This window comes from Oryzias melastigma, linkage group LG22, assembly GCF_002922805.2.
Source record: "Oryzias melastigma strain HK-1 linkage group LG22, ASM292280v2, whole genome shotgun sequence".
NCBI lineage: Eukaryota > Metazoa > Chordata > Actinopteri > Beloniformes > Adrianichthyidae > Oryzias > Oryzias melastigma.
This window is the reverse complement of record NC_050533.1, coordinates 23,738,098-23,760,459: the sequence shown is the minus strand read 5'-3', so window position 1 is coordinate 23,760,459 and position 22,362 is coordinate 23,738,098. Positions and strand designations below refer to the sequence as shown.

Here is a 22,362-nt window from a genome sequence, read left to right as displayed (position 1 = left end):
AAAAAACAAAATAAAAAAAATAAAAAATAAAATAAAATAAAATAAAAAAAATAATAATAAAATAAAATAAAATAATACTATATTATATTATATCATATTATTAGTAATGCAACCACAAAGAAGCACAATCCAGTGCTTTTTTGTGCCGGTCCCAAGTCCGGGTAAATGCAGAGGGTACTGTCAGAAAGTCCATTTAATGTAAAAATTAAAGCCAAAATAATCATGCCAATTATGGATAGACATTTTACACAGGATATTTTGCGGCTTATGTTGATCCAGAGAGCTGGCAGACACGATGGAAAGAAGACTGCTGCACCAGAAGTTGTTGCTGGGGAAATGAACCCACTTCCTTTGGCTCATTATCTTCTCCTTGTGGTTTATGTTTATCCAGATTGGAGAAACAGCATGTGAGCAACATGCTAGGGAACAGATTGAAAAGATGCTGTGGGTCTGATGAGACAGCAGTAGACCCCTTAGATACTGAGACCCTCACATACTGTGAGATAGACTCGTATACTGAGACCCTCACATACTTTGAGGTAGACTCTCATATACTGAGACCTTCACATACTGTGAGGTAGACTCTTTAGCTGTGGTCGCAAGGTCTCTGATGCCTATCGCTGTGGCAAGCCCCAAACCAGATGGTGGATATGGAAAGTAAGGGATGCCGTTAAGATGAAGGAGTCCTGCCAAATCTGGCTCGTTGCTAAGTAGCTCAAAAGTACCAGCAATCTATGCGAGGTTGGACTTCTGGGGTGGCAAAGGTTTGGCAGGTTCTGTCTCAACAAAGTCGACAGCCCCTGGCTGCACCTAGAAATTCTGTCCATTAAGACTATGAACAGAACCGGTGATAAAGGGCACCCTGCCGGAGTCCAACTGCCGACTATGTGAACCAAGCTCCTGCTCTGGTCATACAAAGACCAGACAGCTCTCAGTAAGGTTAGCTGGACTCCATACTCCCAGAGCACTCTCATAGGACACCACGGAGGACGCAGTTGAACATCTTCTCCAAATCCACAAAACACATTATTGGATGAGCAAACTCCATCAGCCTAAACAGGCTGTAGAGCTGGTCCACTGTTCCACGAGTAGGACAGAAACCACACTGTTGTTCCTGGATCTAAGGTTTGACTATCAGAGAGACTTTCCTCTTCAGTATCCTGGCATAGACTTTTTTGAAGGCTGAGGATTGTGATTCCCCGGTAGTTAGAACACACCTTCCAGTCCCCGTTATTGAAAAGGGCAACCACCACCGCGGTCACTGCCAGTCCAATGGTACAGTTCCCAATTGCCAAGCAATGCTGCAGAGATGTGTCAGCCAAGACACTTCCATAGCATCCAGAGACTGGAGGTACTCTGGGTGGACCTCATCCACTCCCTGTGCCTTTCCACCAAGGAGCTCATCGACTACCTTCAGCTTGGGTGATGGACAGCCCCACCCAGAGTCCTCAGTCTCTTCTTTTTCAAGAGGGTGTGTTAACGAGATTGATGAGAACCTCAAAGTACTCCTTCCACCTCCAAGCAATGTCCCTAGTGGAAGTCCGCAGCTCCCCAACTCCAACAAAATGGTGCCTGCAGAAAACAGTTTTCCCCTCCTGAGCTGCTGGATGGTTTAGCAAAATATCTTTGAAGCCAACCAATGGTTCTTCTCCTTGGCCTCACCAAACTCTTCCCAGGACTGAGTTTTTGCCTCCACAACAATCTGGGCCACAGCTTTCCTATCATGCGGCTGCCATGTCACACCGGACATGGCAGCCGCATCAAAATTGCCACCTCTTTTGATGCATGTCAAATTTACTGCCTATAGCCCCTGCCGCGGAGCAGCCCTCAAAGTTGTTCTGGAATACATCCGTTGCCACATCAAGGAAAATGTGGATGATGTTGAGCAAGTAGCTTGGGTTTATTTGTTTTGTAGAGTTCTACAGAAATGCCAGCAAGCACATCGCTCCCGTACGGGCACTTTTCAGAACCCCTTTGAGAGACAAAAAGAAGGCTGAGTACTCAGAAATGCTGTTTGGCCTGTAGGCTGAAACCACAGTCACAGATCTATCCCCCATCCAGAATCAACAAGACAAGACTGTCTCATCCACCAGTATGAACTAGGGCTGGGTACTGATTATTATTTCCAGAAATGATTTGATTCAATTCATAAGAGCCTGAATTGATTCGATTCCGATTTTTTTTTTTCGATTCTTACAATTCTCCAATTCAATTTAATTTTAAGTTTACACATTTGCAGTCCCTCTTAATTCTTTTACATATGGTCAAGGATTAGACCCAGTTTACAAACATTATATTTATTTTTTATTAAATTATGACTTTAAATCTTGTAAACTTGCAAGACAAAAGTTGAAATTATTAAATTACAAGAATGAAGTAATATATTTATGACTTAAAAGTCATCAGCTAAATTTGTTACTTTTTTTCTAGTATAAAGTTCTACATGTATTACCACTTTATTTATTTATCGATTAATTGCATTGAATCAATTTAAGCTTAATAGATCAATAATCGATACATAAAAATCCCAAGCAATCCTAACCATAACCAATGCTCCAACCTGGTGACCCAACAGTACTGAGTAATTATAGACCGATCAGCATACTTCCCTCTATATCAAAAATAATTGAGAAATTGGAGGCGGAATAACTGATACAACATCTAAAAAAAGCCAGACGCAGCATAACATGCAATTTGGTTTTAGAAAATATCACTCAACAGAGACAGATGTCTGCCTCATTCTAGAGAATATAAAATCCAAGCTTGATCCAGGAGGAGTTGTTGGGGCAGTTTTTTTAGATCTCAGAAAAGCTTTTGATACGGTCAACCAACAGACACTCACTCATTGAAATTTTTTCTGTTAATTCATTAGTCATATCTCACCTCAAGGTTCCAGTGTGTTAAGGTTTATCATACCAAATCCACAGCCTGTGTAAACCCTCTTGGAGTGCCACAACAATCTGTCCTAGGTCCACTGTTGTTCAGCCTTTACATAAATGATCTGGCCAGTTGCTGTCCAGGAACCGTAACCTGTCAGTTATATGACGATGATGCTGTTATTTATGTTTATCCACAGAACAAAAATCAAGCTGCACAACAGCTAAAATCAGTTATGAACAATGCAAGTACATGGCTGCAAAACTCACAGCTACATCTAAATGTGTCAAAAACTGTGTATGTATTTTTCGAAGTTCTGAATCAGATCCTAGCATCATGGTAAAAGGTTAAAGGCTTGAAGTGGTCCAAGAGTTCAAATACCTTTAAGTAGTTTTAGATTCACAACTTGATTTTAAACATGTAAAGAAAACTCTTAACAAAATTAAATTTAACTTATCCAATTTTAGATATATCAGGAACAACTTAACCCCTGAGTCAGCTAAACTGTATTTTGATGGAATGTTCATGTCACACTTATTACTGCTCAACCAGCTGGGCATCAGCCAACATAACAACTCTAAAACCATCAAAACTCTCCACAAACAAGCTCTGAGAGTATTAGACAGAAAGCCCAAAGCTCACCATTACTGTCATATACTGAAACAACACAATCTGCTGGACTGGGATAATTATGTCAAATACAATGACTCAATTGTAATTGTCAAATCCTTCATGGCTTGGCCCCTCCTCCTTTACAGACATTTATCACAAAAAACACAAACAGGGCTACTAGCAGTTTCTAGGGGTGATTGCACTGTTCCCCTCAGGAGAAGCACCTTCAGTCAGGCTGTGTTCTCCTACAGGGCATCTCGGAACTCAATTCCCACAACAGTAAGACAACTGACGACTCTGAGCTCATTTAGCACACAGATTAAATCGTGGCTTTTAGACAATCAAATCTGCCATCACAGCTCTGTGTAAATAGTTTTTTGTTTGTTTGTTTTGTAATGGTATTTATTGTCTTTTTGCAATGTTTTTGTTTTTTCTGTCAGGTCTATCAACCTATTTCTTTGTTTCCTTTTTTCTACTTTTTTTCTTAATAGTTGCTCATAAGTTTTAGGAATTTGCTGTTATGTTTTTTTAATTGACAACTCAATCTGCTGTCTCTGTTGCTGTCTTTTATCCTTTCTGTAATGATTTAATTTGTTAATTTTTCATAGCAGTATATTTAGACTTGTAGCTCCACTGGGAAAGCACTTTCAATTTTTGCATTCTCGAAACAGTTTTTTTGTTTAAAGTTCATATAATCTATTTTAATCTAAATTTTGTGATTTTTCGTATGAGTGAGTTTATGTGTATATATGCTGTTGATTAAATCTAGTTTGTTTACATTTCTTTTCTGCTCTGGTTTATTCAATCATTTTATCACAGATTCCACAGATATCTTATGTTCATGTTGGGACAAGTTGAAATATTGATACTGGACTGAAACTAAAAGAAGAACTAAAAAAAACTCAGAAAAATGCTAAACCCAATACAAAGTGGTTAATGTGGAGATTAAACAGAATGCTGTTTTATGTCCAGACTAAACAGGACAGGTAGCCAGTCCACTGTAAGGTCACACAATCAAATCCACATTGACACCTTATAGGGGAACTTGGAGACACCAATTAACCAACATACAAGCACTTCTAGAACGCGTAAACTCCACAAAGAAAGCCAAAAGTTGATATTCTCGCTATGGAGCAACAGTAATAACAACCACACCACCGTGTGGCCCCGGATAAAACATTGAGACCCTTAGCTCAAAGAAAAATAAAACATCTTCATACGGTCGAAGTGCGCATGCGCAGCTTTGATGCCTCTCGTCTCACGTCAGGTCAACCCGGAAATAGCTCACAGGCTCCGTTTATATCTCCGGTTCGTTACCGTCTACTTTGCAGCAGCTTAGAGGAGGACGGAGTCAGGATGGCGGACAGCGGCGGAGGCCCGGCGGCTCGGACGGTCCTGCAGCAGTGCCTTCAGGCCCGCCTGCAGGTCCAGCCGGCAGGAGAACAGTCTGAGGCTGAGTATGTCCAGGTGGGATGACACGTGCGCGCTGCGCACAGGCTGGTCAGAACATGACAGGTTTAAGAACTGGACCATCATGAATAACCATTGACTCAATGTGAATAACCCGTTCATGGTGGGGCTCAGAGATGCACTGACTGTACATGAGAACTGGACTGAGTGACTCCTCCCTCTTGACATTCCAAACAGAAAGTAACTGCTGGCTCCAAGAAGCCAAAATCCCATAGGCTTCTATAGAGAAGTTAACAGCTTTGTGACTCACACGGCTAGCGTTACAGCTCCAATGCGAGCGCTGCAGTCTTTATGTAACTTTAAAAGCGCGAGAGGAAATCCCACTGCAGCCGGTCATCCTGCGTCTGCGATCAGGCCTCCACGTTTCGTTTGGTTCAAATTTTGCTGGACGACGCAGCTGAACAGCAGCAAACAAAGGGGGGATTAGCGTGAACATATGTGAGTTTGGAGTTTTAGGAGGTCTGCAGCAGAGTCTGTGACTGCAGCCAACCAGTAGCTAATATGAGCCATCGGGTGTAGCTAGACCGCTCCCGCATCGCACCTGAGCTGTAACGCTAGCCGTGTGAGCCCGGGGTTTGTTAGTCATTCTATCTGGCAGAATAAACTTGAAAATCCTATTTCTTTTCCCTTTACTGCTAGTTTTTAAAATTATAACCTGACCAATCTGATGTCCCATTAAAAATATGGGGTGCTCATTGACAGTATAAGAGAACTGGACAGACTAATTCTTTTTGTCCAGGTGCGTTCACACCGAACGCGATTCGCGGGGTAGAGGCAGCCAACTTCAATGTTAATCAATGGAAGAGGCGAATTGAAGTCCTGCGGCGCGATAAGAGCCATGGCCGCGGCGCGATAAGAGCCATGGGCGCGGCGCGATAAGAGCCATGGGCGCGGCGCGATAAGAGCCATGGGCGCGGCGCGATAAGAGCCATGGGCGTGGCGCGATATGAGTGATGGGCGCAGTGCGATATGAGCCATGGGCGCGGCGCGGCGCCATAAGAGCCATGGGTGCGGCGCGATAAGAGCCATGGGTGCGCCGCGATAAGAGCCATGGGCGCAGCGCGATAAGAGTGTTGGGGGCAGCGCGATATGAGCGATGGGTGCAACGCGAAAGTCTGCCAGCTGCTCGATTTGGGCAGGACAGCCGAAATGTAAATATCTGAAGTTTGACAGGTCACTGCGTTGCATCTACCAATCAACTCTGAAACAGCCTAAAAAAGTTCTTAAAAACGCTTAATTTGCCAAAGCAGCTAGAATGTAGCTGAAATAATAACTAAACTCCAAAACAGCCTAAAAAAACCTAAATTAGCCAAAACAGCTAGCATGTCGCTGAAATAAACAACTAAACTTCAAAATACCCTAAAAAAAGAAAAAAAGCTTAAATTAGCCAAAACAACTAGTGTGTAAATATTGGCCTAACTCCAAAAATACTTTTTAAAAAGGCTAAATTAGCCAGCAACAAAATAGATGTCATGTAGCTGAAAGCTAGAATAGCTAAACTTCAAAGTAGCCTAAAAAAAGAGCCTATATTAGCCCTAAAAAATTGGCCAAAATAGTATTAAAAAACAGTAGAATTCCACTTTTTTTAAAATGAAACTTTTTAACATAATTATGAATAATTAAAAGGCAGGAATATTATTCCAGAATAAATGAATTTAAAACTTAAATAACTTTCAATATTTTACTCTCCATAGAAATATATCTTGTCAAAATTATTCAAGTTAGAAATGAGTGAAAAATAGCATCACATCGGGCCATTAATAACAATAAAATAAAATGACCTAAAGGGCCGAGTATAATTACCTGGAGGGCCGGATCTGGCCCCGGGGCCTTGGCTTTGACACGTGTTGTATAGGGCCAATGGTTTGGAGCAGCTGTCCATCATTTATGCTTTGTGCTGTTCCAGATCAGCAGAGGAATGGTGATCTACGTTTGCTTCTTCAAAGGAGCTTCAGAGGACATGCTGCCCAGGATGGGTGAGTGATCGTCTCTGACAGTGTTGGAGTCTTTCCTGTTTGTGCATAAACGTGCTCCTCTTCCTCCCAGTGTCCACGCTGTTGAATCTGCGTCTGTGCGAGTCTTCCTCAGGGAAGATGGTGTCTGTGCTGGAGCTGCCCGGCAATGTGCTCATCGTTCCTCAGGCCACCCTGGGTGGGAGGCCCAAAGGCAGGGCCATGCAGTACCACCAAAACATCGGCAAAGAGGACGGCCTGCGGCTCTACAGCGCCTTTGTCTCCCTGTGTGAGAAGGAGCTGATGGCGGCCTCAGCCGAGGTGACGGTGAAACACGGGACGTATGGAAACAGACAAGTCCTGGTGCTGGACACTAATGGTCCCTACACTCACCTGATGGAGTTCTGATGCAGTCAGACTGAGTCCCGTACACGTTCTCCTCTGACCTTACCAGGACCAGCAGAGGATCTTCTCCAATCCTACAAAACAGGCTGCTCTGAAGAAGTCAGGCACATTGAACTTTCTTGTTTTTGTTTCCTTTAATTTTTTTTTGGGAAACTTCGATTTTTATACTTGTTTTTATGCTGTAAAAATGTGTAAAAAATAATATAAAAGATTAAAGTGCGCAGGTGAATTTAGCAGCCTCAGTTTTTCTGTGTGGAGCCATCTCAGTTGAATGTAGATGGTGAAAAGTCTGTTTTATGAACACAGTGTTTCTTTCATTTATGCATTCTGACAAAACACTACAGTATTCAGTCTATCTACCTTAAATTGGATTTTCTAGGGTATTTTACCCTTGGACAACAAATTAATACTTTATATATTTTTAACTGACAGCATGCGTTTCCCAAGGAGGAAAGTTGGCATCATAATTTCTTCAAATTTAAAGTTGCTCTTTGTTATTGTTTATCTGAGGATAAAACACTAACCCACCAAAGTTAATTGTTTCAGCAGTCCGCATTTCTGCATTTCAATTAAACAACTTGGAATTATTTTAACCCAAAAACCTGTTTCCTCTTAAACCTCTGAATTCACTTTACTTGGGTGTTGTAGTCTTAAAACCAGACAAAGTACAAACATTACCAGATTTAAGTATTTTATTACCACTTAATATGTTTCATAGCTTAAATAACAGAAATGGCTGAAACCATTGAAAAGAACAATTTTGTCAGACAACGGGGTTTCCTCCCGACCATTAGGGGGCAGTGACGTGTGTTGTGGAAAGCGGAAGTGCACAGGATTCAGGAAGCTTGGGTTGCAATTTCTTTCACAACACCACTGTTTCTGCTAAACAAATGTAGTTCGTGAAGCGCCCTGCTCTTGGTGACTTTATAGCTTCCGTTTAGCGCTTTTCTAACAAAATACAACATTTAAACTAAGTTTTTCCCCCTATCTTTATGCTCAGTAATGATCTATAGATGTTAATATTCAAAAGTTAGGTACATTTTTAAACATTGGTACACACGTGTGCATCATGTATCCTCAATGCTGGTTATTGTTTTCCTCCCGAAACTGATTTTGTAGGTAAGTGTACCTGATGCTGATTTTCAGTGCTGCTTGGCTCTTACTTTTACTTCTTAGATTGATATTATTAGATATATAGTGTATATTTTAATTTATAATTTGTAAGGAAACCGTAAAATTTATTTGTACCTAATTTTACATCGCTAGTATGTATGTTTGAGCCATTTTTCAAAATATCATCGTTAGCTTCAATTTGTTTTTAGTTTTAATTTGAAATGTTGGTAACAGGAAGTTGTTGTGTTACAATGACTAGCAGAATCTATACCTAAATTCAGCTATGTCTTAAACTGAAATAGATAAAGATACATACAGCATTTGCAATTGTAGTCTTTAGTTATATAAAATTGGTTTGATTTTTAAGTTTGCCCTTTAAAAATTATTGTACTAAAGCTCAGGCTTTCTTTTGAAATGCTTATAGCGTTACGAGGACTTTTGCTGCTGAAACATTCGAGACTCGGAGGTGAGGGGGGCGGTTACTTCACTGTTGTGTATGTGTGTGTGTGTGTATATATATATATATATACTTGTCTCATATAAGCTAATTTATGAGGCATTTGCATATATCATGTTTAGTATTAATAGTGGTAGTAGTATACTGCATCAGCGTACAGTTACCTACAAACCAGTTGGAAACTGTAGTAGTATCAATTTGTTAAATATAGTGGAGATCAAAAGTTTGGGCACCACAGGTAAAATGTTTATTTATTGTGCATAAGGAAAGCAATATGGTATCAGTTTACAAATAAGACATTCTTAATATATACGTATGTATAAACAAAAAGGGCTTTATTTCCATTATTTACCCTTTCATAATACCAGAACACAAAACGATGGTGTGTTTGTGCGCCCTGCAGAGATGGTACCTTAATTCACAGCTTGTAAAGGCTTTTCGTATCCAGCCAAGAGTCTCTTAGTTCTTGTTTGAGGAATGTTCATCCATTCTTCTTTACAAAAGTCTCCCAGTTCTTTGAGACTTCTGTGATGTCTGGTACGCACTGCTTTTTACAGGTCTGTCCATAGATTTGAGAAGGCTGCTGCAAATCTTCAGTCTCTGCCTCTTAATGTAAGACAGTGTGGATTCTGAGGTGTCTTTAGGGTCATTTGGAGTTGATTTTTCCACAGATGGCGTAAAGTTAGTGTCCAAAATTTGATGACATTTTGTGGAATCCATTCTTCCTTCTGTGCTGCTGGCTGCAATACAAGCCCAAAGCATGATTGCTCCACCCCCATGTTTAACAGCTGGAGAGAGGTTCTTGTCATTAAACTGTTTCTTCTCCAAATGAACCTTTACTCATTTAGACCAAAAACTTCCATGTGAACCTGGTCGGTCTACAGAACTAGTTTCCAAAATGCATCAGGTCAGATGACTCCGATTATTTAAAATCTTTGAGATTGGAATCACCCGTCTTTGCAAACAATGATTGTGATTAATCTATAACACTGTCAGGTATCAGCTTTTCCAAAGGGGGCGGGGCATACTATACATTCTGCAGAGTGCCTAAACTTTTGTACACCTCATTATTTTGTTATTTTGATGGGAATAAAGTCTTTTTCTTGACATTTTAAAAGTATGTCTCATATGTAATCTGATACCTTTTTCCATCTTTCCTTAGCTTCCTTGTGCACAATAATATAGCATTTTTGCTTGGATGCCCAAACCTTTGATCCCCACAGTAAAAAGTAGTTTAACAGCCCTGAGACCGATTGGCTACCTGTCAAGTGTTCCCCGCCTTCCCCAACAGTCGCCAGGTTAAACTCAGGCATCCCGTGACCCCAGAGGGATACAGCGAGTTGAGATTAAACACTCTTATTTGCTTTGTACTTTCCTTTCACCAGCCTTTAAAATGATGTTCGTGTTTGCTTACGTAGTTTTTTAACTAAATAATTTAATGCTTTGAAATGATTTCATTTATTTGTTAATCGTTAAGCCACTGAATCTTGTTTGTAATGAGATTATTACTGTTCCTGTGGTTAAAATGTCTGTCATCATCCCCCTTGTTTCACTCACAGATGCCTTCTTTTGCCTTTCTGGATAACGTGGAGCTTTACATCCAGACTGGAACGTATCCCGCAAACTCAACTAAAAGCACCAAATGTGTAATCAGAACTGCCAGCAAAAAGTTCATTCACAAAGGTACCAGAGAACCTCCTTAGATATTAAACGATTTAGGTCCAAGCAACTGTTGCTAGTGACCAAGCAGTCAGTCTTTTTTTATTTGATTGTTTTACAATAAAAAAAAATAAATTAAAAGTTTGTTGGGATTTGTTCTGTAGCCATCCGTGCCTTCGGTCTTCCTCCACCCTCGTTAATATTAACTATTTTATGTTTCTAACACCATCTTGTTCTATATGAATATTTTATGGAGCCATTCCATCATAAATGGATCATGTAAATAGACTGAATTCACTATAATTGCACAGATTGTAAAAACAAACTGCACATGCAATTCTCCTCCCACTGCAGTTACAGCGGCAACAAACATCAAAGCACAATTAACAACTCATTTAACTTGAAAATAAAAACATTTATTTAATGCATTTTTATTTACAGCAAATCCAACGTATTTAAAGATGAACTCCATGAAGGAAGTCCAGGAGATTTCCCTGCAAAATCCTGCATGTCGTTTATGACAGATCTCAGTTGAGACAGATCAGATTGCTGTGCTAGGCTGGAGTGGTATGCATGTAGGAAGTTTTTTTGGTGCTTCCGAAATTTTGGGGAGTTGAGGAGGGTGATAGACACTAGTTTTTCATGGTCTTGAAACCTGTTTTTTGTTTGGGAAATGATATTGTCCAAAATCCTGCCGTGAAGCTGTCAGTAATGACAGCGTTCGGAGTAGCTGTGGTGCGTTGAGTGGCGGCTTAAGCGCCCTCCTTTCGGCTCTTTGTCGCTCAACATTGTTACAAAACTCCGTAACCTGGCCAAACAGAACTGCTAGAAGGCTAAAAGGGATGAGCAAATCCTTTTCCCTGCAGAGACAGGCTTATATATATATATATATATATATAAATGTATACTGAGGTAGTCAAAAAGCTCTTGGGAAGCAAGGCTCCGGGAGTAGATGAGGTTCGCCCTGAGTACCTCAAGTCTCTGGATGCTGTGGGAGTGTCTTGGTTGACACGTCTCTGCAGCATTGGGTGTCAGACAGGAACCGTACCACTGGACTGGCAGACTGGGGTGGTGGTTCTCCTTTTCAAGAAGGGGGACCGGAGGGTGTGTTCCAACTACCGGGGAATCACGCTCCTCAGCCTTCCTGGGAAAGTCTATGTCAGGGTACTGGAGAGGAGAGTCCGTCCGATAGTCGAACCTCAGATTCAAGAACAACAGTGCGGTTTCCGTCCTGGTCGCGGAACGGTGGACTAGCTCTACACCCTCTTCAGGGTGCTGGAGGGTTCGTGGGAGTTCGCTCATCCAGTCCACATGTGTTTTGTAGATTTGGAGAAGGCGTTCAACCGCGTTCCCCGTGGTGTCCTGTGGAGGGTGCTCTGGGAGTACGGGGTCCGGGGAGCCTTACTCAGGGCTGTCCGGTCTCTGTACGACCGGAGCAGGAGCTTGGTTCGCATGGCCGGCAGTAAGTCAGACCTGTTCCCGGTGCATGTTGGACTCCGGCAGGGCTGCCCTTTATCACCGGTTCTGTTCATAGTCTTTATGGACAGAATTTCTAGGCGCAGTCAGGGGTCGGAGGGGATCTGGTTTGGGGACCACAGGATTTCCTCTCTGCTCTTTGCAGATGATGTTGTTATGTTGGCTTCATTGAAGGCTATGCAGGCCCTGACAGTACCCCACTGGATTAGTTTTAAGGTTTCTAGGAAAAGTGATATGATTCGAATATCAGAGTTTTCTTCTCCTTCCCCAATATTGTGGGGGATGTAAAATTTTGAAGATGTCATGGGAATAATCATAATGAAAGCTGTGAACTTTTTACTCACTTTTCAAATTTGTCCGCAAACATCTGGAGTCTGAAACCTGTGCTGACCTCTCCATCCTCCAGATGGCGCGCTGTGGCGGGTTCAGCGAGGTCGGCTCCTCCGCGTCGTCAGAAGTGACGAGGAGATACGGGAGATTCTGACTCGTCACCATGACAACAACCACCACCCCGGACAGGGTCGGCTGGTGAAGGAGATCGTGGTGAGTGTGCTGGCGTGCAGCGCTGACACCGCAGCAGCAGCAGCATCTCCCTGACGGGCCGCCTCCTCTCTGTTGAGCAGCTCCGGTATTACTGGGTGGGGGTGACCGTCTCCGTGAAGAAGTGGGTTGAAGACTGCGCGGTTTGTCAAGGCAGATCGCAGCTGCACCCCAACCAGCTGAGCGTCCAGTGCTGCCTGGTTTACGGCTGCGACGCCTCGAGTTACGCCCACCCCGAGCTGAGCTTCCACCGGTCAGTCTTCTGGTTTGTGCGAGCAGCATGTGGACGTTCGTCTCTTGAGTCGTGGCTCTTCTCTTCCCAGGTTTCCCAAAGATGCGGAACTGCGGAGGAAGTGGCTGGCCCTGGCTCAGAGGGACGAGGCCTCGCTGCGTGCTCACTCCTGCGTGTGCTCCCGACACTTTGAGGCGTCTTGCTTTACTCTGACGCCGGCCGGCCGGCTGATGCTTTCCTCGGATGCCGTTCCGACCCTCCGTCCTGACGCGCAGAGAGAGGTGACTCCGTTTTTTCATAATAAAAGTCTGCAGTGATGCATTTTCTGGGCTTTAGACCGAGAGAAACGGCTATCTGTATGGTATGGTGGCCCTGAAGTGCAAATATATCAACGAACCTAAAAACATTTTAAAATCACAACAACAATAAAAGAAGCAAATATTAATAAAACAGCATTACATTTAAAAAATCAAATAAAATTCCAGAAACTAAAAAAAGATAAAAATCTTAAAACAAAATAATTTCCAGGAAATAAAAACACAAGGAGAAATTAGGTAAGTAGTATGGGACGTCGATGGTTATCGCTTCATGCCAAATAACTTTCAGTTGAAGGGTGGACAAACGTCATCATCCAATCAGCGATGTCCAATAAAACCCTTACCCAGGGCTCTAAATTAACTTTTTAGTTACTTGCCGGGGTGGCCGGTAACATCCAAAGTCTCACAGCCAAATTAGATTTCTACTAGTCAAACATTTCTGTGGAAAAATAATTTGTGTTTCAAAGCAAAACAGTTATTACCTTAATTTATAAAGTTTTTGTTGATGACACTAATGATAACTAAAGGTGTATTCTTATGTCAAGTTTTATAAAATTACAGAAAAGGAATGTTATCTTAACAAAGACACTTTTGATCTCTGAACTTTTTTACAAACACAAACCTTAATTTAAAGGATCGACTTATTTTATCTACTCTACATTTCATTGGTAAAGTTTTACATATTGACTGGTGTGAACTTTATTTAGTTTGTGAGTCAGCCCCGGCAACAATATTGGGCACAAAGCAGTGAAGTCTGTAGGTGACCTGCTGGACACTGGCGTTGATTTTCTGCTGGACACGTGTTGTGGGTGTGGTTCACTATGTGGCTCTCAGTCTGTTTTTACATTTTTTATTTTTATTTGTGATTTTTAACATAATTTGTAATGAAACAGTAAAAAAATATAAGAACCCCCCTTTTTTTATTGGATGCAACATGCATCCATGAAGATTAAAACCAGTGATAAACAATAAAATAGTTACTTTACTTTATCTATTTTTTCCAAAAATGTAGAGCATAGAAAAAATGCATAAATGGAAAAATGTGCAACATTTTATCTTGTTGTGTGTTGTAGTTGTGAGTTTTACCCATTTCAAAGAATAACAATGACATGACGCAACAACTAAATGTGTATTTGTGTTGGCTGAGGTCATTGTTAGCTAATACTAGAAATTACCAGCGCACTTGAATGCAGCAATAGTAAGGCCTTACAGCAGGGGTGGGGAACTCAATCATACAGGGGCTAAAATCCAAAACACACCTTTAGGTATGGGCTGAACAGGACAAACATTTATTGAACACTAAAACTATATTTTTAAAACTTTAAAACAGTAACTTTTCAATATTATTATGAACTAGATATATCACATTACCTGAGATAATCCTAGTGCGAATGCTGTAAGCTGAATTTGGTCGCTGAAGATGCTGAAATTCATAGCAGAAAATGCTGAAGTTGGCCAAAAAAAAGTAAAAAATAAAAAACAATTTTAGCCAAAACAGCTAGCATGTAGCTGAAAAAATAGCTAAACTTCAAAACTGCCTAAAAAAATCTTAATAAATGCCAAGATTGTCCAAAAAGCTAACAGAATGCCAATTTTTAAAACTTTCAAACTGTAACTTTTAAACATAATAATAATAAATAAAAAATAATAAAAAGGCAATAATATTATTCCAGGATAAATCCATTTAAACCTTAATAACTTTTGATATTTTACTCTCCATAAAAATGTATTTGTCAAATTCATACAAGTTAGAAATAAGCGTAAGATAACATTGGGACATTAATAACAGTAAAATGATTTGCAGGGCCAGATAGAATTACCCAGCCTTGAATTTGACACATGTGCCTTAAAGAAAGCACATTTGTGGGGAAATTCCATGCAGCCCTGCTGATCTGTCCTGGTTTCAGGTACCTGTTCCATCAGATGAAGACTTCCATCAGTCGAGCACGCTAGAGGATGTACTTTGTTCTGCAGCCGCTGACGCCGCTGTCAGAAGTGCAGACGGCGTCGGCGAGAGCTCTGCAGGCAGGCAGGAGCACGAGTACTGCCTCGCTGCTCCTTCTCCAGACTTTAGAGCCGCCTCGATCGAGAGGGAAGACCCAAGGAGCGCTGTGGTCGAGTCCATCTTCATCACATACAACCACATCGCCAGGTCTGACCTTCGACCCCTTCTTGTTCTTACTGTTTGCTTCACTGACGGCGGGAGTTTGTGTGATGCAGGTACCTGAGCACCAGAGTCCTGCCCATGCAGAGCAAGCAAAGAAGAGCTGGCCTGAAGAGGATGGCCATGCGCTTTGGCCTGATTGGTGAGACAAAAGAGTGTGAAAAAAGCAACACCTCTCTTTATGACACTCATGCACCTCCGCTCTGCATTTGTGTTTTCTGTCAGACGGAGTGCTGATGTACACACGAGTCTCCCCGCCCCTCAAAGTGCCCCGTAGCAGAGAGGAGGTAACCCCACCCTCAGAGCAAAGGAAACATGAAACTTCCTTTCCATCAGTCAGCAGATCCACATTCAACTGCAGAAAGTTGGAGCTCCTCATTCTGTTGGTTGTCTGTCGTGTTGTGGAGGAAATTCACTCCTCGCCTTGTTTCTGTTCATGGGGCTGAGCTCTCTGATTGCCCCTGAAGTTCTGAGTCCAATGTGCTTTTCCTTTTGCTTTGATATAATGTTAAAGGGATTTTCACACCTGCTCCCAGGTAAATTCCATCCTGCAGCAGTTTCATGACAACCACGGCCACTACGGCGAGGGAATCTGCCAGCGACAAATCTCCAGGCACTTTTACTGGGCCACACTGACCCGCGACCTGAGGGGCTGGATATCCAGCTGCCACACCTGCCTGAACAGAACCAAGAGGAAGTGGCTGCGCTGCAGCGTCTACACTTGCTCCAACTGCTGCGGGCCGGTGGAGAGAGGCCTGGGCCTCACCTTCCACAAGTACGAGTCTGGAACAGTTAAAGCTCATGCTTGATCATCTATGACAAGCTCTGGGCTTCTGCCTCTGCCTAGAGCCAAACCAGAACTAGCAGAACTATGACAGTTCAATAGAGACATAGAAAGAGGATCACAGTGTTCTGACATTTATCAAAGGGGTTAACTTATAAAGAACTTGCAATATATTAAATCTGTGCCCTAGGATTACAGATGTTTTAACCCTTTGACACTTGAGGCGTCGTCGGTGACGCTCAAGCACAACATTTTTAGCATACTATAACTTTTTAACCGTTAAAACAATCAACGTAATTCCAGCAGACTCTGAAAGACAAAAGCAGCTCGTGCCGCTTTTCAAACAACATAAACACAGGAGCTCTGGTATTAAATAATTAAGGCTTTAAAACTCATCACTGCACCCTTTATCCACTTTTTTCAGACAAACGTGAACATTTTCACACTTTTCTCTCTTGTTTAAACTCTCAAAGTTCAAACTTGTATAACAAAGTAAAACAAGTTTTATAGAATGAAAACAAAGATCTAATTGTGATCAAAGATCTATGTAAATCTGACAAACCTTTGTACAAGAGGCACAGGGATAGAGATTGATTAACATGGTCAACAGCAAATCAGGATGCAGAACACAGTAAAGAAAAAAAAACATGCAATATTGCTGAGTTAATCTGCATAACACTGAGATCCCAAAAAATATACAGTCACAGCATCACGTACAGTCACAGCATCTCGTTCAGTCACAGCATCACGTTCAGTCACAGCATCTCGTTCAGTCACAGCATCACGTTCAGTCACAGCATCACGTACGGTCACAGCATCTCGTTCAGTCACAGCATCACGTTCAGTCACAGCATCACGTACAGTCACAGCATCATGTTCAGTCACAGCATCACGTACAGTCACAGCATCACGTACAGTCACAGCATCACGTTCAGTCACAGCATCTCGTTCAGTCACAGCATCACGTACAGTCACAGCATCACGTACAGTCACAGCATCACGTACAGTCACAGCATCAGATAGTCACAACATCAAATAGTCACAGCAACACGTCCGCAGTCACAGCATCACGTAGAGTCAAAACATTACTAGCTCAGTGGCCTTGTGGTTAAGTGTCCGCCCTGAGATGGAAGGTTGTGAGTTCAAATCCTGGCCGAGTCATACCAAAGACTCTAAAAATATGACCCAGTCCCTCCATGTTTGACACTCGGCATTGAAGGGTTGGATCGGGGGGTTAATCCACCAAATGGTTCCAGAGTGTGAATGTGTCTGCAGCTCACCGCTGCCTCAGGGGATCGGTCAAAACATTTCACAGACCTAGTCATGTGACAGTTAATGGGACTTTAACTTAACACATACAGTCACAGCATCATTTTGTTTTTTTATTGGATGAAGATAAATCCAGAGAAACCACACAGTTGAGATGTTTGGACGTGTTTAGAGCCATGAATAAAGCTAATGCTGAGTGTGGTGAAAGAAAACATAAAGAAGGAACAGCTGTTGAGGAGAAAAATCAGGGGTTTGAACCTAAGAAGTCACTGATGTCTCCTCTGCAGGTTTCCTTTTCACAACCCCGGTCTACTGGCTCAGTGGGTGAAGGTGGTGGGCCGCTCCGCCTGGCACCCTCGGCTCTGGTCGTCCGTCTGTTCCATCCATTTCACTGAAAGCTGCTTCGACCACAGCGGGGAGAAGCCGGTGCTTCGGCCGGACGCCGTGCCCTCGCTCTTGATCAGCACCGACTCCTCGGTGAGTCTCAGCACTTTCAGAATGACCTACCATGTCCACAGAGCGACTGTAGCTGCTCTTTGTCTCTGCAGACCACCGGCCCAGCTCAGCTGCTGATGGGGGAGGAGGTGTGTGGAGAAGATCCGTGAACCTTTACTTGTGTTATGCCTGTTTAGGAAACTGATGCTCCTCTCTCCAAGCAGGCTTTTTTTGCCAAGTACGACGCCGTGGAGCTTTACCTCAGCAGCCGCATTTATCCTCCAGGACTGACGTATGTGGAGAAGAACACCTTCAGAAGGTTCTGCAAAAAGTTCTCCATTAAAGGTCTGCAGCCTGTCACACACTGATGAAGCTCAGACACACAAATGTAGTTTTTGCATGACTTTTCTCTGAACTGAGAACTCCACCTGAAGGTTTATGATCAAATGACTTAACAGCTTAGAAACCTCGTACTGCTCTTCAAAGGATCTTTTCTCTTGGAGATGGGTTTGTATTTACGTGAAGGAGTGGCTGAAGGTTTCTGTACCTGAGGTCTCTTTGTTCATCTCTGCTGCCTCCACAGATGGGAAGCTGTATGTGGTGAGCGGTGAACACCTGTGCCTGGTCTTGAGGAGCAGGCTGCAGGTTCAGGCTGCTCTGCTGGACTACCACAACGAACTCAACCACCTGGACATCAACAAGTGTCTGCGGCTGCTGAACGAGAGGTTTTCCTGCTCGACTTTTGTCAGCTTTTCCTCATGTCAGGCATCAGGAGAACCCCCACGTCTGATCTGTCACAGGTTCTTCTGGAAATCCATGAGGCTGGACGTGGTTCAGTGGATCAACAGCTGCGCTCTGTGCAGCAGGAAGAGCAGGAAGCGACCACATGCCCGATCAGTTGAGCCTCAGACACTGCAGCAGGCACTGAGGTCTCCACAGCTTTTCTCTGAAAGGTGCTTCTGTCACATCAGCTCAATTTATTAATGGCCCGATATTATCTTGTGCTTATTTTTAACTTGTATAATATTAAGAAAAATTTGATTTTGATCCAGGAGGAGCAGAGCTGCAGAAAGAGACTTAAGTCTGATTTTTTTCTATACCAGATAAATTACGGATTTCATTTACTGACGCTGGAACTAAATGAAAGTGATTCTAGCAAATCTCAGTCTGCAGCTGCAGAGCAGACAATTGTTACCAGACTGAAGAAGAAAAAAACCTGTCTTTTGGTCTTATAGTGAGAGGGATTGTCACACTGATGATGGTGATGATGATGACGAGGAGGAGGATGGAGGCAGGGACAGTGATGGTACCATGGAGAACCAGTGGACAGCTGATTGTTCAAACACAATGGTAGGAATTTTTTTTTTTTGGCTTCAGTGACTTAAGCATCGGTACTGCAAACCTGATGTGGATCCTGAAAGCAGTGCGTTGCGTTAAAGGACCTCTGCTCAGTTGTGTCTTCACTGAACTTTAGGATTTCCTCAGGAAACAGGTTTCATCAAACGTGACTTGGGAGAGCAGGATCTTATCAGCTTAAAGTCCCACTCTGATAACCTTTTGATCTACTTTAAACCACCCCAGTGATCTGTTAATTAAGATTATGTCGTTTTTGTCTGAAACAAAATAAATACGGTCATTTTCTAGAATACATGTGTTAAAGTCAAGGCCCGGATGCCGGATCCGGCCCTCCAGATCATTTTATTTTGTTGTTATTAATGGCCCGATCTTATCTTGTGCTCATTTCTAACTTGTACAATTTTGACAAAATATATTTCTTTCACAATGATTTAAATAAAGAAATACTCAGATATTCCATTTTTATTTTCTTCATGAATGCCCTCTTTAACATCATTTTCACTGGAGGGGGGTTTAGGAATCACATTGAATGACGCTGGAGAAGTTCAGACTCAGACTCCTGTAGATCTGAGCTCTGTTCACCTAAGTCTCTCTTTTGTCTCCACAGACAGTCATCAAAGCTCCGCCTCCAGGTCACCTGACTGGCTCTCAGGGGTCCATCATCCTCCAGCCCAGGACTGCCAGCAGCCTCCATGTCTCCAGGCTGTCTTCTGACAATCGAGCTGCCCCTGCCAGGTCTGAAGCATCAGGCAGATCTCAGAGTCAGCCCAGCATCCACAGTGAGGGGGAGGTCCAGCCAGAGGAGGCCGTGCCCCCAGAAGTCTTTGTAGAAATCTGCAGCTCTCTGGAGAGCACTAGAACACCTCCATGCGTCGGCCCAGAGGGTGGAACCAAACATCCGACTCCTGAGGAGCGGCAGAGCGGCAGAGACAGGAGCTTGAAGAGGAGGAGGAGGGATGAGGAGGGCGCACCATCAGCTCCCGGGAGCTCCACCTACGGTCTGGATCCTGTGGTGGTCCAGAGCGCCAAACCCTGGCCTGTCTTCACGATCGGCAGCTCTTTCCCGGCACAGACGGAGCAGCACCTCTCTGAAGCAGACAGGTATGGAAAGAAGAATTGTCCTCCTCCAAAAGCTGTTGTCACGCGTGTTCCTGTGCACACGCAGCCCTCCTGTGGCACGCAGGCTGAAGAGAGCACAGGCGAGGATGGTCGTCCAGCAGTGCAGCCATGCCAAGGTGATGGTCAGGCCGGCGCTGGATGGAGCGGACGCTCAGTGGGTGGAGGTGGGTGTTCACTCCAGACTGGAGTTCATGTGTTTCTTCTCTGAGCTTTGATTGTTCACTGTTTTGGTTCAGATCCAGCAGGGAATGGTGGTTTATGTGTGCTTCTTCCATGGAGCCTCTGAGGAGATCATCTGTCAGATGGGTGAGTTACAGTTACAACTACAGGGCGACATCAGTCCAGAAATCCGGACTTTGACATGTTTAAAAAGCATTTATGCAGATTGTTGTGTTTTTAAAGACTCACTTAAATGAGAATTGTTGTAAATTGTAAAATTGTATTCCCGAGTATTTATTTATTCAAATTGTTGTGAACCAGCAGCAGATGGAAAAATTCAGTTGAAAAAGATCATATTTGTGACATGAAACTACAATCGGTGGGTCTCAAGCTCTCCTCTTCACTCCATTCAGATGCATCCACTCACAGACAGATAGATTCATCTTTGTTTTCCTCATCTGAGCTGGAATCTGGATCATAACTGTACGACTGGATAGCTCTGATATGAATTTACCATTTTCCTGCTACACTATTGTTAGCTTGTGGGTGTGAGGGGTTGTAAGCTAGCAGGGAGCTTGTAAACAAAGGGATGCTGCGATTTCAACCCAGAGGAAAATTTCTAACTCCTGCTCTGAAGCATGCTAGCAAGCTCCTCTGTAGCATGCTAGCGAGCTCTGCTGTAATTGAGCTAGCAAGTTCTGTTGTAGCGAGCTACCCACTGTGTCAACTTAAGATGATGTGGGCAAACACAGGGGGGGCCACCATGGTAACTGCTGACAAACCCAATCGGGGCTCATATTTTCTGCTCTCTTTTAAACCGTATGGGCCCACTTGGATTTGCTGGCTGGGCGGATGGTTCAGAATCGTCTCAGACGACCAGATCCACCCATACAAGCGGCTGATACGACTGCGCAGACGACTGCAAAACCAAACCTACTGTGGTCTCTGTTGGATACATTTGTCTCATCAAATTTGTTCCAGTCTTGAGAACACATTTATCAAAACAGAAGTACTGGGAAGAGTTCAAATGTGATTGTAAAAAACTGAATTTAAATGTGAATTCTGATTGTGGGTCTACATCTGTGAGCAGTCAAAGCCACACTGATAACTGGGGTCAGAACAGATCCAGTCTGCTCCTCAAACCTTCAGTCAGTGACCGATGGGAGGAGCCTGAAGACAATGTTCTTGTTCACATGTGCACAGGCGAGCTCTTCATCCCGCCTCTCCTCTTCCTCCTTGTCTGAAACAGCTCGCCGTCTGATGTCCATCAGGATTTTCAGGCGAGACCGCAGACAGCTCGTCTCCCTGCTGGAGCTTCCAGGCAGCGTTTTGTTGGTTCACCAGGAGTCCCTGCTGGGGGAGCTTCTGCCCCGCGGGAGGATGCAGTTCAAAGGGGGGTGTGAGCTGTGGTGGGGCGCCCAGCTCTTCTCAAACCTGGCCACCGCCTGCACGGAGCTGATGGCGGGCTCAGCCAAATGCAGGGCGGCGGGCGTGAAGGTGGAGCAGGGAGTTTACGGGGAGAAGCAGGAGATGGTGCTGAGCTCTGTGGAGCCCACCACACTGATGCTGGAGTTCTGAGCCCCCCATCGCTTTAGACGCTTCAGTCCAGATCCACGTTTCCAGGGAGGAGAAGTGAAGGCTTAGTTATCTCTGAAACGCTTCAGGAGAGAGTGACACATGGACCCGTCTGACCCCGGTTTGGTTTCACTTTTGTTCTTATCAGTTTTCACATCTTTAAAAAAATAAATCTTCAGTTTAGAGCTGATTTAAACAATTATGTGAAAAAAAATCTGTTGCCACTAAAAGAAAAACTTAGAGACAGTTTAAACTTTTTCAAATAAACTATGTTCTTGTATTAACATGTTTACTATTTATGACTATTCAGTGGAAATCTGGTGTCATCTTCTACAAATGAATTCAGAGGAAAGTCCTTTTAAGAACAGAGAGGATCATTTATTCATGTTTG

At 43.2% G+C, this 22,362-nt stretch overlaps 2 protein-coding genes across 4 annotated transcripts; both read left to right on the top strand.

The window, feature by feature from the left end:
* The first annotated feature begins 4,721 nt into the window (after positions 1 to 4,721).
* Positions 4,722 to 7,549, top strand: dtd2 (D-aminoacyl-tRNA deacylase 2). Its single transcript, XM_024277316.1, has 3 exons — positions 4,722 to 4,956; positions 6,866 to 6,935; positions 7,006 to 7,549. The coding sequence occupies exons 1-3, from the start codon at positions 4,723 to 4,725 to the stop codon at positions 7,317 to 7,319; spliced, it is 618 nt and encodes a 205-aa protein (XP_024133084.1). The 5' UTR covers position 4,722; the 3' UTR covers positions 7,320 to 7,549.
* Positions 7,550 to 8,116: 567 nt separating this feature from the next.
* LOC112149539 lies at positions 8,117 to 22,255 on the top strand. Of its 3 annotated transcripts, XM_024277295.2 has the most exons (20): positions 8,118 to 8,435; positions 8,854 to 8,895; positions 10,446 to 10,569; positions 12,428 to 12,564; positions 12,645 to 12,814; positions 12,885 to 13,074; positions 15,018 to 15,262; positions 15,331 to 15,416; positions 15,500 to 15,561; positions 15,811 to 16,049; positions 17,615 to 17,804; positions 17,876 to 17,911; positions 17,987 to 18,107; positions 18,346 to 18,487; positions 18,563 to 18,715; positions 18,998 to 19,112; positions 19,726 to 20,219; positions 20,284 to 20,401; positions 20,474 to 20,543; positions 21,646 to 22,255. In XM_024277295.2, the coding sequence occupies exons 3-20, from the start codon at positions 10,446 to 10,448 to the stop codon at positions 21,972 to 21,974; spliced, it is 3,021 nt and encodes a 1,006-aa protein (XP_024133063.1). In that variant the 5' UTR covers positions 8,118 to 8,435; positions 8,854 to 8,895; the 3' UTR covers positions 21,975 to 22,255. The 3 variants fall into 3 exon arrangements, with proteins under 3 accessions (XP_024133073.1, XP_024133063.1, XP_036065974.1); XM_024277305.2 differs by lacking the exon at positions 8,854 to 8,895 and having other exon boundaries at positions 8,117 to 8,435; XM_036210081.1 differs by lacking the exon at positions 8,118 to 8,435 and having other exon boundaries at positions 8,656 to 8,895.
* Positions 22,256 to 22,362: the final 107 nt, after the last annotated feature.

What these genes read in the sequence shown, in the direction of transcription:
- dtd2 (XM_024277316.1), top strand. Translation starts at nt 4,723, where the DNA reads ATGCGCAGCTTTGATGCCTCTCGTCTCACGTCAGGTCAACCCGGAAAT. An exon ending in CTGAGGCTGAGTATGTCCAG is followed by an intron (nt 4,957 to 6,865) that starts GTGGGATGACAC and finishes GTGCTGTTCCAG; the next exon opens with ATCAGCAGAGGAATGGTGAT. An exon ending in GGACATGCTGCCCAGGATGG is followed by an intron (nt 6,936 to 7,005) that starts GTGAGTGATCGT and finishes TCTTCCTCCCAG; the next exon opens with TGTCCACGCTGTTGAATCTG.
- LOC112149539 (XM_024277305.2), top strand. Translation starts at nt 10,446, where the DNA reads ATGCCTTCTTTTGCCTTTCTGGATAACGTGGAGCTTTACATCCAGACT. An exon ending in ACATACAACCACATCGCCAG is followed by an intron (nt 15,263 to 15,330) that starts GTCTGACCTTCG and finishes TGTGTGATGCAG; the next exon opens with GTACCTGAGCACCAGAGTCC. An exon ending in CGGACGCTCAGTGGGTGGAG is followed by an intron (nt 20,402 to 20,473) that starts GTGGGTGTTCAC and finishes GTTTTGGTTCAG; the next exon opens with ATCCAGCAGGGAATGGTGGT.